Source organism: Anguilla anguilla, chromosome 15, assembly GCF_013347855.1.
Source record: "Anguilla anguilla isolate fAngAng1 chromosome 15, fAngAng1.pri, whole genome shotgun sequence".
Classification (NCBI taxonomy): Eukaryota; Metazoa; Chordata; class Actinopteri; order Anguilliformes; family Anguillidae; genus Anguilla; species Anguilla anguilla.
Window position 1 is genome coordinate 1620703 of NC_049215.1, and position 15048 is coordinate 1635750.

The 15048-nt window shown below is 41.0% G+C and overlaps 1 protein-coding gene across 1 annotated transcript in view; it reads left to right on the forward strand.

Moving 5' to 3' along the window:
* LOC118214125 (NACHT, LRR and PYD domains-containing protein 5-like) overlaps positions 1–5464 on the forward strand; it is a gene marked incomplete at its 3' end in the record, with an annotated part of 81951 nt that extends 76487 nt beyond the window's left edge. The window contains exons 13-14 of the mRNA XM_035393740.1: positions 290–463; positions 5353–5464. Of these exons, the coding sequence (XP_035249631.1) occupies positions 290–463; positions 5353–5464 (286 nt within the window). The remainder of the gene's footprint in view (positions 1–289; positions 464–5352) is intronic.
* Between the last annotated feature and the right edge of the window lie 9584 nt (positions 5465–15048).

Genomic DNA, 15048 nt, shown 5'->3' on the forward strand with positions numbered 1-15048 from the left:
TCAAATAAAATAAAAAATTTCTTCAGATGCCACTTTGTTTAGTTTTATTTTAAATATTGTTTAGGGGTGCCAATAATATTGACCTCTATGCTTTTGAGAAAACTGCTATTACTCAAAAGTCTTTTTTAAAGAATATTTTTATTATACTGAAAGTAAGTAGTTTCTCCAAATGTTTGAGCAGACAATTTGCATCATTGGGTATATTGATTGTCTTACACAATAATTTTTGCTAATTTTCATAAAGAGTGCCAGTAATTCCTGAGTTGAATGTATGAACTCTTCTTTGCAGACTGAACAGCTGCAACCTCACACGGAAGTCATGTGATATTATGGCCTCAGCTCTCCAGTCATCAAACTCACCCCTGAGAGATCTGGACCTCAGCTACAATAACCTGGGAGATTCAGGAGTGGAGCTGCTCTGTGCTGGACTGATGAGTCCAAACTGTAAACTACAGAGACTGGGGTGAGTACTGCTGTGTACTGTGTAATTTTAACTAAGTAGAATTTGTGATTATAGTTCTATTCAGTGAAATGTTAAAAAGCTCCTTCTCTCTCAGTTTACTTCTCTGTCCACTAGCATTCTTTCTTTGCCCATATATACCTTAATCCTCTATCACAGCAAGCAAATAAAAGCAGGATAAAACCTTATGAGGGTCACCAGGTTTGTCGTTCCTGAGCAGAATGTTAGGTTTCAATGGATTTTGTAGTATTCCGTCACAGTTGATGACTGGATGCTGAATGTCTGATTGACATGGTAATAGAATGACCACCTGTATAGTAAAATGTTTCAGGTCTGTCACACATTGCAGTCTTCATCCATCTCCATTATTCACTACCTGCTATGAACTCTAATGAAATCCATACATTTACCCCACTCTCTTTCACACCCTGACCTTTTGATGAAGGTGAGTTTTACTCCATCACACACCTGTGTGTTGCAGGATTGCGGTGTTTCTGAAGGGATTGTGAATAAAATGGTATTTTATTCTGCTGGTAAAGCCGGGCATTAACTCGCCGGCAGGGTATGTGTGTACATCTTGATGGGAGAGTGTCCATCTGAACTGTGAGCTGCTGTTTAGATGCAGTGTTACATCGTTTAGTTTAGTCATTCTTCTGTGTCCCAAGTTATAGTTTTGATATTATACCATTGTAAGCAGTCATGCTGTGTGGAATAGTCTGATTCAGAGATCAATATTCTGGCTCTAGCTGATATCTGTCACGTAACGGGTAGGGGGGACCCAAACGCAGAGGGAAAAAAAAAAACACAAACTCAAAAAGGGAAAATTAACAAAGACTTTACTTACAGGACAGGCAAACAAGCAGGGAACAGAAAAGGCCACGATGGGCAAAAACACAAACTCAAAAAATATCTAATAAAACAGAAAACAACAGGAACTCAAAAACACAGGCAGGGCAGAACACAGGCAGGCAGAGTACAAGGGCAAACAAACACAAACAGGTCAAAAACGCAGGCAGGTACATACGGTCTGAAACACACGTCGGAAACAAACACAAGGAACTAGCACCCGAGTCAAGGGAACAAAGAACTTAAATAGACAGGGGGTAACAAGACACAGGTGAACGCAAAAAACAATCAACCCAGAAAAGGAGGGGATGATAAGACACAGGTGGGAACAATGATAGAATAACGAGACAACAATAATACAATTAACAGGGGGGAGCAGGACACAAAACAGAAGTGCCGCCATCTGGCGGCCCAACAAGGGAAACACAGACAGGAAAACACAGAACCATGACAGATATCATCTAAAGAATAACATCATTTTCAGGAATTTTTCTTAGACAAGTATTCTAATAACTTTCAAATGCCCCCACTTATTAAATTGTTTGTGTAGTTTAAATTACTCCACAAGGTCTACCAAACATGTTGATAAGGGGTTTTAAAAGAAAAAATGACTTAATATATCAGGCTTTTATTGTCATTGTTATTATCATTGTTACAATAATAATTAAATGTAACGTAATAATTAACCTGTTATATTCGCAAAAGCTGCGAGAATAAAATGAATGGGTGGATTATAGGGCAAGGACACGCAGAAAATAGGTGCAATGTGTGGAATTTTCAAAAGACACTTTTTAAAAATCTAGCGTCCCCCAGCAGTGACAATAATCAGTTGTGGTGTTCTCATACAGCCACTAGATGGCGCTGCAGTGTAATTCCAGTTGATGCCGTAGTAAAGTTGCATTGCTGGGAGATCGCGCCAGATGAACTGAAGTGTAGCACAGCTCATACACGGCTCCGGCACAGCTTCAGCTGTTAGCAGGTACAATATCGCAGGTCTGGCCAATAATATAATGACTGGTTATACAAAACCTTCATGTTATCTTATATACTGGTGTATATATTTAAGTTGTCTGTGACAGTAAGCTGCTTAGTTCCTCACTGGCTCCGCTAGCTAGGTTGGGTCATGAAGTAACGTTAAGGTAAGTTGGGCTGACTAGCTAGCTAACTCGTGCCTGTGAGTCAGCAAAAGCTGAACTTAGAACAAGAGCAACAAGTGTCAACTTGAGGGTCATGTTGTTTGATGAAAATGGTAAACAAATGATATTTGCAAAGTGTTAATAGTTATTATCAAATAATTGTGTTATGTAGCTGTAGTTCTAGATGTATTTTCAAAGAATGAACTAGCTGAGGTAACATTAAACAGCTCAGACCGAGCTGTCATCGCCATGGTAACCAACCGACCCTCCTAACGGCCACATTTTCAACAGCGTCGTCATGGTTACTGTCAGGTTACTTTGGGGAGAGGTAAATAAGGACGAGCGCAATTTTGTATTTAATGCGGTTTCATTTCACCTTGCTGAATATTTTAAAATTAATGTCAAAAACCCTGACAGACTGTATAATTAGTTGAACTTAAATTGTTTGATAACTTGATGGTTACAAGACTAGTAAGAAAATATTATGATAACAGATTTAGCTAATGGGTTCTACTTTTACATTAACAGTTATATTTACCTATTCATAGTGATGAATATTGAGCGTCTTTGAAATGTATAGATGCTTATGAACTGAAGAACATGTCAGGTAAGGTAAAGTGCATCACAAAAATGTTTCTTGTGTTTGCAGATTAAATTAATATGTTAGCAAATCAGATAAGTTCATCACACGGAAAGGGTTATTAGAGCCCAGTAATTGCCTTAGACTTTTGTGAATTAGTCAGAATACTTTATGAACTTAATTTACACACCCCCCTCCCTGTTTCCGTGTGTACATCTCAGGAATGCGTAGGTACATATGTATCAACTGTCAAGGTGAACAATGTCACAAAGAATGTGTGTGTGCATGTGTATGTGTGTGTGTTTGTATGTGTGCGTGCGTGTTTCTGTGTGTTTGTGTGTGTGTGGTCTCTCCACAGGCTGGGTTGGTGTAATCTCACAGAGGGCTGCTGTGATGTTCTGGCCTCAGTCCTGCATTCTCCTCACTCAGAGCTGAGAGATCTGGAGCTCAGAGACAATGAGCTGCAGGATTCAGGAGTGAGAGCGCTCTCTGCTGGACTGGAGGACCCACACTGTAAACTGCAGAGACTGGGGTGAGTACAAACACACACCCCTTCAATAAATAAGAGCTACAATGTGACTAAATACAACACTGATGTCAGTGTTTCTAATGTGAAAACAGACACTCCACAGAACTGAAACAGCATGTTCCTGTTCTTCCTCTTGGTAGAATTTGACTCTACACAGATGAATGAAGAAAATGAATTAGTCCACGCCTATTCAATCAATCTTGACTGTGAGATAGCCATCCACACATATGTTCAGCCTGTCCATGTAGTCCATGCTTATACACACAGGGCCAAGTGACTTGAAAGAACTGAGGAAATATTTGGTAGCATTGCTTTGGAATATATCTTATTTAATTTCGGTGAGGCAAGATAGCCTATATTGTTTGTAGTACCGTAACTTGGCGTCATTTTGATATCAATACTTTTGAGTAACTTGGCATTTTTGTACGTTGAAAACGTGTTTTTTATGAGATGTATTCTTACCGTGAAGAGTGCCTGACCCGCAACCGTAGTAATGTGTTAACACGGTGGCACAATTATATCGAGAAATACCATCTTTGGAAAAAACGCTATATTCTGTAAACGCTCGTCAAACCCACTTCTATTTATAATGCCATCATGACGCAGAGTGTTTAAAATCATAAAGCCACATCTCCGCTTTTTTGTTTTAACATTCATTTTGATATGTCTCCTAAATGCCTTTTTATGTTCATTTGGCTTAAGGCGCTCCGCAAAATCACTTAGGCGCTGCGCCTAAGCCTTTCTGTGGTAGAGAAAACCCTGAATAAGTGCTGGATGGAGGTGTAACATGAGTGGCACAGGAGGTACATGTGTAGAAATATGGGGATTTAAGTGATAGAAATGATCTACAGAGTGGTGATAGTTAGTTAGTCCAGGTATAGTCTGAAGAGATGCATCTTCAGACCACGGCAGAAGATGGGTAGTGAGGGAGAGGTTCATAGAGGAACAGGGAGTTTGTTCCACCACTGGAGAGCTAGGGTGGAGAAGCTCTGTGGTAGAGACAAGATAGAACCCTTTACCCGGATGGCAGGGGGTGCAAGGCAGTGGTCAAGTGGGCATATAGGATTTAATCATGTGCTGCAAGTAGACGAGAGCCATCCTGTTGGCTGCAGTGTAGGTGAGGGTCAGGACTTAGAACCTGAACCTGGCAGCAACTGGTAGCCAGTGGAGTGACCTCAGCAGGGGAGTGACGTGGGAGAACTTGGGAAGGTTGAAGACAATTAATGTGTATAAGATGTGTAACACACTGGTATGTGTTTGGCACACACAGCCCTGTTAGTTTATATTAGTGTGTTTAATGTGTGTAACTCACTGCTATGTGTTTGACACACACAGTCCTGTTAGTTTATATTAGTGTGTATAAGGTGTGTAACACACTGCCAGAGGTGGGTAACCTGGCTTCAAAGAGTAAAAAGACTGACCATGTATTTGCTCCACCACCATGCACTAAACCAGCTGATTCTAATTAGCATAACTCTTCAGCATGATGGGAAGAACTAATTATTGTGATCAGCTGGTTTAGTGCATGGTGCTGGAGCAAATGCATGGTCAGTCTTTTTACTCTTTGAAGCCGGGTTACCCACCTCTGCACACTGCTATGTGTTTGACACACACAGTCCTGTTAGTTTATATTTATGTGTGTAAGGTGTGTAACACACTGCTATGTGTTTGACACACACAGCCCTGTTAGTTTATATTAATGTGTTTAATGTGTGTAACACACTGCTATGTGTTTGACACACACAGTCCTGTTAGTTTATATTAATGTGTCAGGTGTGTGTGTGTGTCCTTCTCTCTGCAGGCTGTCAGGCTGTAGAGTCACACAGAGAGGCTGTGATTCTCTGGCTTCAGCTCTGTGTTCAAACCCCTCACACCTGAGAGAGCTGGACCTGAAATACAATCACCCAGGAGACTCAGGAGTGAGAGCGCTGTCTGCTGCTAAACTGGACACACTCACACTGCTGTAAGTACAGAGAGTTTCCATAGTGCACCTCACACACACACACAAAAGGAGTTGGGGGGGGGGGGGCATGGACGGCACTGTTCAAACCAGCGTTACTCAAGAGGGTTGGGAATCTCTAGTGGAGGGTGCTGCACAGGATCGCTGCAGTAAATAAGATGTGGTTCTTGTAGTTAGGGGTTTGATCAGGGACACAGTGATGGTGGAGTTTCAGTATTACAAAGCAATGCAGAGTGTGTTTCAGAGTGTGTGTGTTATATTGGTGTTTTTTGTTCAGTAGAGGGAGGGGAGCTATTTTGCACATAGGATAGGGTGATGGAATGGTGTGTTTCCTTTGTGACAGATTTGTGTTTTTCATATGATCATGGTTTTGTGTTTTATTTTGTCTTTGTTTTTATTTATGTGATGTCATTGGTGTGTTGTGAGTGGAAATAAAGGATGGTTAAAATGTAGAATTCTGTTCTGCTGTTCTTACAGTGTGGACCATGGAGGAGAGAACAGGACCAAACCAGGACCCAGGAAATGTGAGTGTGTATCGACATAGAACACTTTCCATAGATACACACTCTGCTGTGTATGTGAGAGAGAGAGACTTCTCTCTTACACACATAAACACACAAACAGAAACACACATGTACACAAACACACACACAGGTACTATCACAGCACTCTCTCTCACACACATAATGAGTTGAATATTAATAATGATAATTAATCTCATTAATGTCTCTGGTGTGCAGACGGCTGTCAGTTCACACTGGATCCAAACACAGCGCACAGATACCTGTCTCTGTCTGAGGGGAACAGGAAGGTGACACCGGAGAGAGAGGAGCAGCCATATCCTGATCATCCAGAGAGATTTCAGTACTGGCGCCATGTTGTGTGCAGAGAGAGTGTGTGTGAGCGCTGTTCCTGGGAGGCTGAGTTCAGTGTGTCTGAGATGGGACAGGTTTCTATAGCAGTGACAGATAAAGGAATCAGCAGGAAAGGACGGGGTTCTGACTGTAGGTTTGGGTGGAAAAAAAACTCCTGGAGTCTGGAGTGCTTTAAACACAGAGACTCTGATAAACTCAGTTACTCTGTCTGGCACAATAAGAACCAAACAGACATACCTGCCCCCCCCTCCCCCTACCGCAGAGCAGGAGTGTGTGATGATGATGGTAGAGGAGTGTGTGTGTACAGGGTAGGAGTGTGTGTGGACCGTCCGGCCGGCACTCTGTCCTTCTACAGCGTCTCTGACTCTAACACACTGACCCTCCTGCATAGACTTCACACACACTTCACTCAACACACACCCCTCTGTGCAGGATTTTCTGTGAGGAACACCTCATTGTCCCTCTGCTCACTGGAGTAGACACACACACGCGCATGTGCGCGCACACACAAACACACACACACACAACACACACTCATATACACATACACACACACACTCAATCACACACTCACACACACACATAGACACACACACCCACACCTACACACACACATACTCTCACACACACCCTTTCTCTCTTAGTCATGCACACTCACTCACAAATACATACACTCAGGTTTACTCATGCACACGCACTCACACACCTACGCATGCACTCTCTCACACCCAGTCACTCACACACAATCTCATGCACACACACACACACACGCATGCAAACATACACACTCTCATACCTGTATGCACACACACACACACTCTTTCTCACTCACACACTCACATACAGTATACAGACACACACATTTGCAAACGCACGCGCACACACACACCATGCACTCACGCACAAACACAAACATGTGTCAACACACACACAGTCTCTTACCCATACGCACACACAAACATACTCATCCACTCACACATGCACACACATGCATATACATACATGCGTGCACACACCATATACACATTCTCATACCCATACATACACACACACACACATGTACAAACACACACATTCACAAAGGCAATCTCACGCACACACATATACACATACATACACTCATTCTCTTGCACGCACACACTCAAATACACAGTCACACACACACATTCACACAAACGCACACACACACACTTTCTCTTACCCATACACACACGCACCCGTGCACACACACACACACTCATGCACTTAATCATACTCTCACACATGCACACACACACACATGCGTGCACACGCACACATTCTCTTACCCATAAACACACGCACCCGTGTGCACACACACACACGTCGACACACTTGCAACCTTCCTTGACCAATGCCTTACCAGTGCAATTTCAGCTGTGCCCAATATTAACCTCAGTACAGCTTAAACCCTGTACATAAGACCATGATCTTTTAGCAGGTTCAAGTTTAGCACTTGCTGTCTAAATATGATTTTATATTTTTTACATTTTGATACATTTTTATTGCAAATGTTCAAGGTGTGTTTATGTACTTTTGATTATTAAAACATTCATATAACATTGAGAGTAATAATGCCAAAAGATGGCAAGGTAAAATGTGTTTGAAGTAATAACTGTCTCCTGTATCTGCATCTTTTTAAAAAGAAGCCAAACTCCACTTAAATGTGCATTTTACTAGTTTTTACAGTTGCTTTCATTCATTTTCACCAGAGTTCCATTGTGTAAATTTCTGTGGGCAAATGCAGCTGATAGGGAGAATGCAGAATGATCACTGCAGTGTACTTATTTCCTTTCATTACTGCAAACAATGATGGATTGAGTTTCCTTATTAATTCTGTTGGGATTGTTTTTTTGTTTTTGTTTTTTGTTGCTTTAATTTTCTGTATTTTCAGGCAATAATATGCAATGATTAAACCTGAATTATAAAAATATCAAATGTTTTGCTGTTGTGATTTATTATTGTGTGATGTATTGAACTCCTGTGACACAGTAGTACTTATTTCATATTCTGTATGGGATTATGTTTGGGCTCATTGTGAGTAGATCAGCATGGGGCTAAAATCTGCACAGTTGAAGCAATGACAATCACCTACAGTAGTGGAAATAAAATCCATTATAAGAAAAGTTGTGTAGTGTCTGATGAGTGCTTGCTTCTGTTACTGTAGTGTAACCACAACTCAATACATTTTGAAAAGTCACTGCTTGTCTATTGAGCTGGTATATGTTACCTGTAGGGGACATGTTGCTACTTCTCATAGTGGGGCACCAAACTGTAGAAGATGTACATCAATATCCTCACAGGTGGTGCCAGCATGTAATAATCAGTCTCATAATAATTGTACAAACTATAAATTAGCAATTCAAATTAATAATTAAATTAATTATTATTAAAATTACACATTATAGTCAATCTTAACCAAATCATAATATCATTCAGCTAATACTAAATTAATATAAATGATTTAGCTAAGGGGGAGAAGGTATTCATTAAGTTCTTTGGATTAGCAGCGGCTGACTCAATTCAACACAAGAGTAATATAAATACAGACAACCGTGTAAATATAATAAAGTTTATTCAACAAAGCACCAAAAAGCACAATTCACTACTATGATGCGATAAACTATGTGAGTGTGTGGGTAGGTGTTGTGTGTGCGTGTGTAAGTGTTGTGTAAGTGTTGTGTGTGCGTGTAAGTATGTGAGTGAGGAATGTTGGACGTTCTCCTAGGTGGGGGTTGTGTACAGCAGACACGTGTTCACGGAGAACAAAGGAACAAGATGGAGTATGAATGGAGGAGTTTTTGAATCTAGACAAAGCAATGGCGCACGAAGCATACCAAACAGATAAGTTATAACGGATATATGGATATCGGTGTATGTTTATAGAGATCAACATGCCGTGTTATGACCGTTAGTAATTAGAATAGATCACATGCAAGATATGTTCTGTGCGTGACATATATTAAAACTAACGCAGCGCGGTGGATGGCTTATTAGAGCCAACCAAACAAACAGAATGTTTATGCTAATCATTAAACTCGTCCGACTCATCTACAACCTTCCCAAATTCTCCCATGTCACTCCTCTGCTGCGATCACTCCACTGGCTACTGGTCGCCGCCAGGATCTGGTTCAAAGCCCTGACCCTTGCCTACACTGCTGCCAACAGGACAGCCCCCATCTACTTGCAGGACATGACTAGATTCTATGTGCCTGCTCGACCACTGCGCTCTGCGGCAACAGGGGCCTTGTAACCCCTCCCACCCGCCCAAAGGGATCACAGAGCTTCTCCACTCTAGCTCCCCAGTGGTGGAACGAACTCCCCGTCCCTCTCCGAACCTCCCCCTCACTACCCATCTTCCGCCGTGGCCTGATGACTCATCTCTTCAGACTATACCTAGACTAACCACCACCACGCTGTATATTTCACTCTTTAAACCCCACCCTTTTCATGACACTTGTTACATGTTGCCCCATCCCAGCACTTTTTGGTAATTTGTATTTGTCCTAATACTGTAGCTTATTCTTCTGCCTAGTTGGCTTTGCAGAGGTTAGGTCAGAATAGTGTTCACTGTGTGAACTGTGTTCTTGGCTAGAAATAGCTGTACAAGTATTGTACCTTACTGAACCTGTGTTTAGCAGTTGTCTATGACCATGAAATGCACTTTTTGTACGTCGCTTTGGATAAAAGCATCTGCCAAATAAATGTAATGTAATGTAATGTAAATACGATAACCGTCACAGTTACATACATCCAATCATAAATGTGGCTACATTCGGTCTGTCGCTAATTATACTAATTACAGCCTTACTTGAGCGTCCTTTGCTTTGGGTTGGTTGTTAGAAAAATGTTTCCTGTTTTCCAGTGTGAAGTCTGTGGAGGTTGTGGTGGAAAGGGGAAGCTGGTCACCCTTTCTGTTCCAAAACACGCAACCGGATCCTCCGTTAGCCGCTTGCTTCTCGGGACTCGCTCTGCAGGATGCGTCGGTCGTGCGTGGCTCTCCTGGTTCTTCGACCTCCTCTAAAAATAGCGCTTTGTAGCGCTTCGTTCCGCCAGCAGCCACCGAGGATATTCGGGCCTGGCTCCGTTGCAGGCCTTGCTAACTGTTCCTGGCGTGTGGACTCACATGGGAGGGAGACGGGAGAAGGGTGGCGAGTCCAGGGAGGGGACAATGGAAGCGAGAGCGGAATGGGAAAAGGAGAAGAGAGGAGAAGAGAGCGAAACTAATGTTGTGTCGTACGGGAACGATTCATTCAAAAGAACGAATCTTTTGGATGAACGAAGTGTACTGAATCACTTCGTGAAACGATTCGTTCGCGAACGTGAACTAGTAGTTCACTGACTGACTATCGTTCGCAGTTCAGTGATTCGTTCACTGAACGTACTACGCTCGCCCCGAATTATTCGCGAACGGCAGTACACTGGCCCGAATCGTTCGCGAACGACACAACAGTACTTTTGCCCGAATCGTTCGCGAACGACACAACAGTACAGTACACTTGCTCGAATCTTTCGCGAATGACACAACAATAGTTCGTTCCTCTTGCTGTAGCGAATGAAGAGTCTCTGGTGAGGAAAGTGGGTATGAATATATGGATAATAAATGGATAATAATCGAACATCACTGTCAAATGTGCTGTTTAATGAAATAACAAGCCTTTTTTTAAAAAAAATGTCCCAACGTAGGCTAGCCAAGGCTACTATTTTATCGACTACATTTTATAAGAAAACGATAGCCTATTGTCATGGTTCTGTGTTTCTGTTTCTGTCTCTGTCTTTCCTTGTTGGGCCGCCAGATGGCTGTTTTGTGTCCTGCTTGTACCCTGTTTAACTGTATTATTGTTTTCAATTGTTCAATTATTGGTTTTTAGTTGTCTCGTTTTCCCTTCCCTCTCTGTGGCCTGATTGTGCATTGTGCCCTGCTGTGTCTCGTCAGTGTCTATTTAAGTTCCCTTCTCCCTGACTCAGGTGCTGGATCCTTGGTTGTGTTCGTTTGTTTGTGCCTCTAATCGTGTTTCTGCCCATGTTCCATTTTTACAGGTTTTTGGATTCTTGGAGTTTCTTTGTTTCCATTGTTTTGAAGTTTTTCTTTGTTTTTGAGAGTTGCCCTGCGAGGCCTTTTGTTCCCTGGTTTTGTTCCTGTTTTCTAAGTAAAGTCCTTGTTTCCGATTACCGTTTGGAGTTTTGTGTTTTCCCCCTCACTCTGCGTTTGGGTCCTAACCCCCCACGCACCCTGACACCTAGATCTACTTAGCCAACATATATCAGCACTTTCTCTTTCAAGCACCCGTTAGAACAAGTCACGGTAAAGAAATCAGCATCTAGGGCTAAAACAACATATTTTGGGAAATTTAGTAAAATAAAATGGCCATATCAAACACATTCTTTCAAACTAAATTGTTTAGAATAAAATTGAAACGAAAACAAAATTTTATTAAAAAAGAAAGAAAGTGCTTGGTTCTTTGGCTATTAAATATTCTGTGGGAAAATTCTCTGTCTTTAGCCTACTTTATAAACTGGAAAACTACATTCAATTATAATAAATGAATGGACTAATATATGAACTGCGGTTCGCCTGTTTTCATTTTCTGTAGGCTACTAATTGTCAGCTGTTCTCGGTACGATTTTTTGGTACACTGGGTCGAACCCCGTCCGTCCATCCGTCGTCCACATCCAAGTGCACCCCCCACCCCCCGGGGCAACCAACCGACGCCAAGCATAGTTACGCTGCTGATTCGGTGAACAAATCTTTTGAACAAATCTTTTTAGTGAACTGATTCTACTGATTCATTTTTATTGAAGGCTGCACGTTTCGAATTTACAGTGAGCCAATACTGTTACAGGAGAGGTGCGGAAGGGGCCGTGGTTATGTGAGTCACTCTCAGGTGGACATATGGGCTTTGTAGTTCTCTGTCTTTGTAGGCCATGGTACCTACATACCTCTCAAAGAAATGGTTTTCCTGTAGGTTTGAACCTGGATCTGCAGCACATCAGTTGAATGGATTAGACCATAAGCCAAAATCAGGGCAGAAGTGTGTTTTGCATGACATCCAGTCTCTGAGATGTTCCTGAGACCCTGCAGTTATTCTCATTTTTTCTGATGCATTTCTAATAGGCTATCTGCAGTCACACATTACAAATGCATTACAGTATGTTATGATTGCTTTGACACAATGTGGAAAACTCAATTTGCCAAACTGATGGGCAAAATTCTTACCTTAAAACACAAATTTCTGTACCTACACACAAAGTACAAAACTCTAAATCACACACTCAGTTTTCACTAAACAGTCACCTGTTGGACAAGCAAGGATTAATTAAAAATATGTTTCTCGTGAATCCAGCGGTTCCAACAATCAATGTCCTTGTTAAGATGCTAAGCACTCTGAATACTGAACTCAAGCGATATTGCCTGCTAGAACCCCTTACTTAACCTAAATGTAAAATATATTTAATTAGATTTAATTTAATAATTGTGTTTAAAATTAGAATTATCAATTAAATCTCCAAATTCTTTGATAGGTCAGTCTGCAGAAAACTGGTGGAATCAACCAACAAGTCAAAACAAGCTGTATATCAGGTTTTCAGATTAAATAATTGAATTCAATAAGAAGCAGTCAATTATATTAATGAATTGAAAACATACATTCTTTATTGAATGCAGGCACACTACTTCTAAATTACACAACAGAAGACATACAGCAAAACCGTAAACAACTAATCTAGAAATACCAGAAAATAGAGAGAGAGAGACGGGAAAGAGAGAGAGAGAAACGGATCGGCCAGACCTTGCCAAAGTACCACCCACTTCCAGTATAAGCACCACAAGGAAACCAGCTAAAAGCACACAACCAAGGAACCACCACCAAAATAAAACGAGGAAAACAACTTATTCAAGGCTCTGACACCAACGCAACACAACACCTTTTCCTGTGGCAATCATAAATACCTTACCCAGCATGGCTCGAGGATGTTTGCCCTGATTGGGTGATGCCGGGTTAAGGTTTAGAAGAGAAAGGAAGTCAGACTAATTTATGGCAAGGACTGGCCTACCTAAAGATTGCATTCAAACTTAAAGAGGACATGGGAAAGGGAAATGTTAGGCATGTAGGGTCTCCAACCCCCGATATGGTGTCCTGTGCCATCTGGTTTGTCTCTTCGGAGGGGGTGACTGGGGTATCAGTGGATTTTATACTGCCACAATCACATTTGCTTTGATGCTTGTGACGGGGAGACCAGGCCACATTCTTCTTTACTGTTTCCCTCTCTAAGGTCAAAATCTAAACACTATATATCCTACACACCTCATATTAAGACTAGAGCCCGACCGATGCCAGATTTTTGGGTCCGATGCCGATCCCGATTTTGGAGAGTCCTAGCCCACCGATTACCAATGTTTTGACCGATATTTTGTCAAAAAGTGCAACATTTTCAAATCAATTTGAAAAACTTATATTTTATTAAAGTTTCTATATTTAAGAACATTTAACTTATAAGCAAACAAATAAAAATAGAAATAAACACACAAAGAACTTTTTAGATAAAAAAGTAAAAGATGATATTAAATTAAATATATATATTAACACCATCTTTAAGTGTGTGAAATCAAAATAACTCCACACCTTGCTTTTACTCCTTTCTTTTCCAGCCATCTATAAAAAATGAATTTAAAAAAGTCAGTTTTCCAGTTTCGAACATATATTTAATTTGTTATTATTTCTTAGTATCTATTCTCAGTACATTCATTATATTTTCTTATTTTATTCCTACTACGTGAGCTCAAAGAGTAAGCGAGCTTCCTTGTCCGTAAGAATTCGGTGGTGAAAATAACTACAATGCGCTCTGACGCGTGACTAAATGACACACTCGCTCGCAATAACGCATTAGCTATTGACATAGCCTCATTATTTCTTATTATATATTCTCAATAAGTTAAATGAATTATATTTTCTTATTTTATTTCTACTACATGATCTCAAAAAGTAAGACATTATCTAGCGGAGCCAAAGAGTGAATCAAGTGTAACGTTAGATGAAATTAAATTGACTGGATGAAATACGTGAAAAAAACTACAATCCGCTTTCGTGCAGGTTACCCGCGCTAACTGATGGTTGATTCACTTCTCCAACAGCAATCCTTCTCTCATGTTATCACGACAAAGCTAGATAACATGGCTTAAAATGATCCACGTTTGAAGTGTTTTATCGGCGTTTTTACTGTCTGCTTAGCTTGCTACGATGACGCGTGACTAGATGTCACACTCGCTTGCAATTACGCGTTGGCTATTGACACAGCATCATATAGTAGCTAATATCATTATCTCAGATAAAAAAACAAATGTGTGATGCATTCAATCACCATTTTATTTTGGCTGATTATTTATTTGAGAATACAACGATGTCCTCAGGAAATGTAGATCCTACCCTGCTTATGTGCTCACTGCCACTTCATAAAGGCTTGCTAGCCAGCTAGCTTGCTAAAGTGAACCAAATATGTTAGCTAGCTCGCTCGCTTGATAATGAGGATTGATAAACATAGTGGTCGTATAAACGCATTTAATTAAAAAACTTTCACTAAATATACATACCTTTATTGCGGCAATCGAATCTGTGCAGACAAGTCTTGCAGTGGAGAATACTGGATG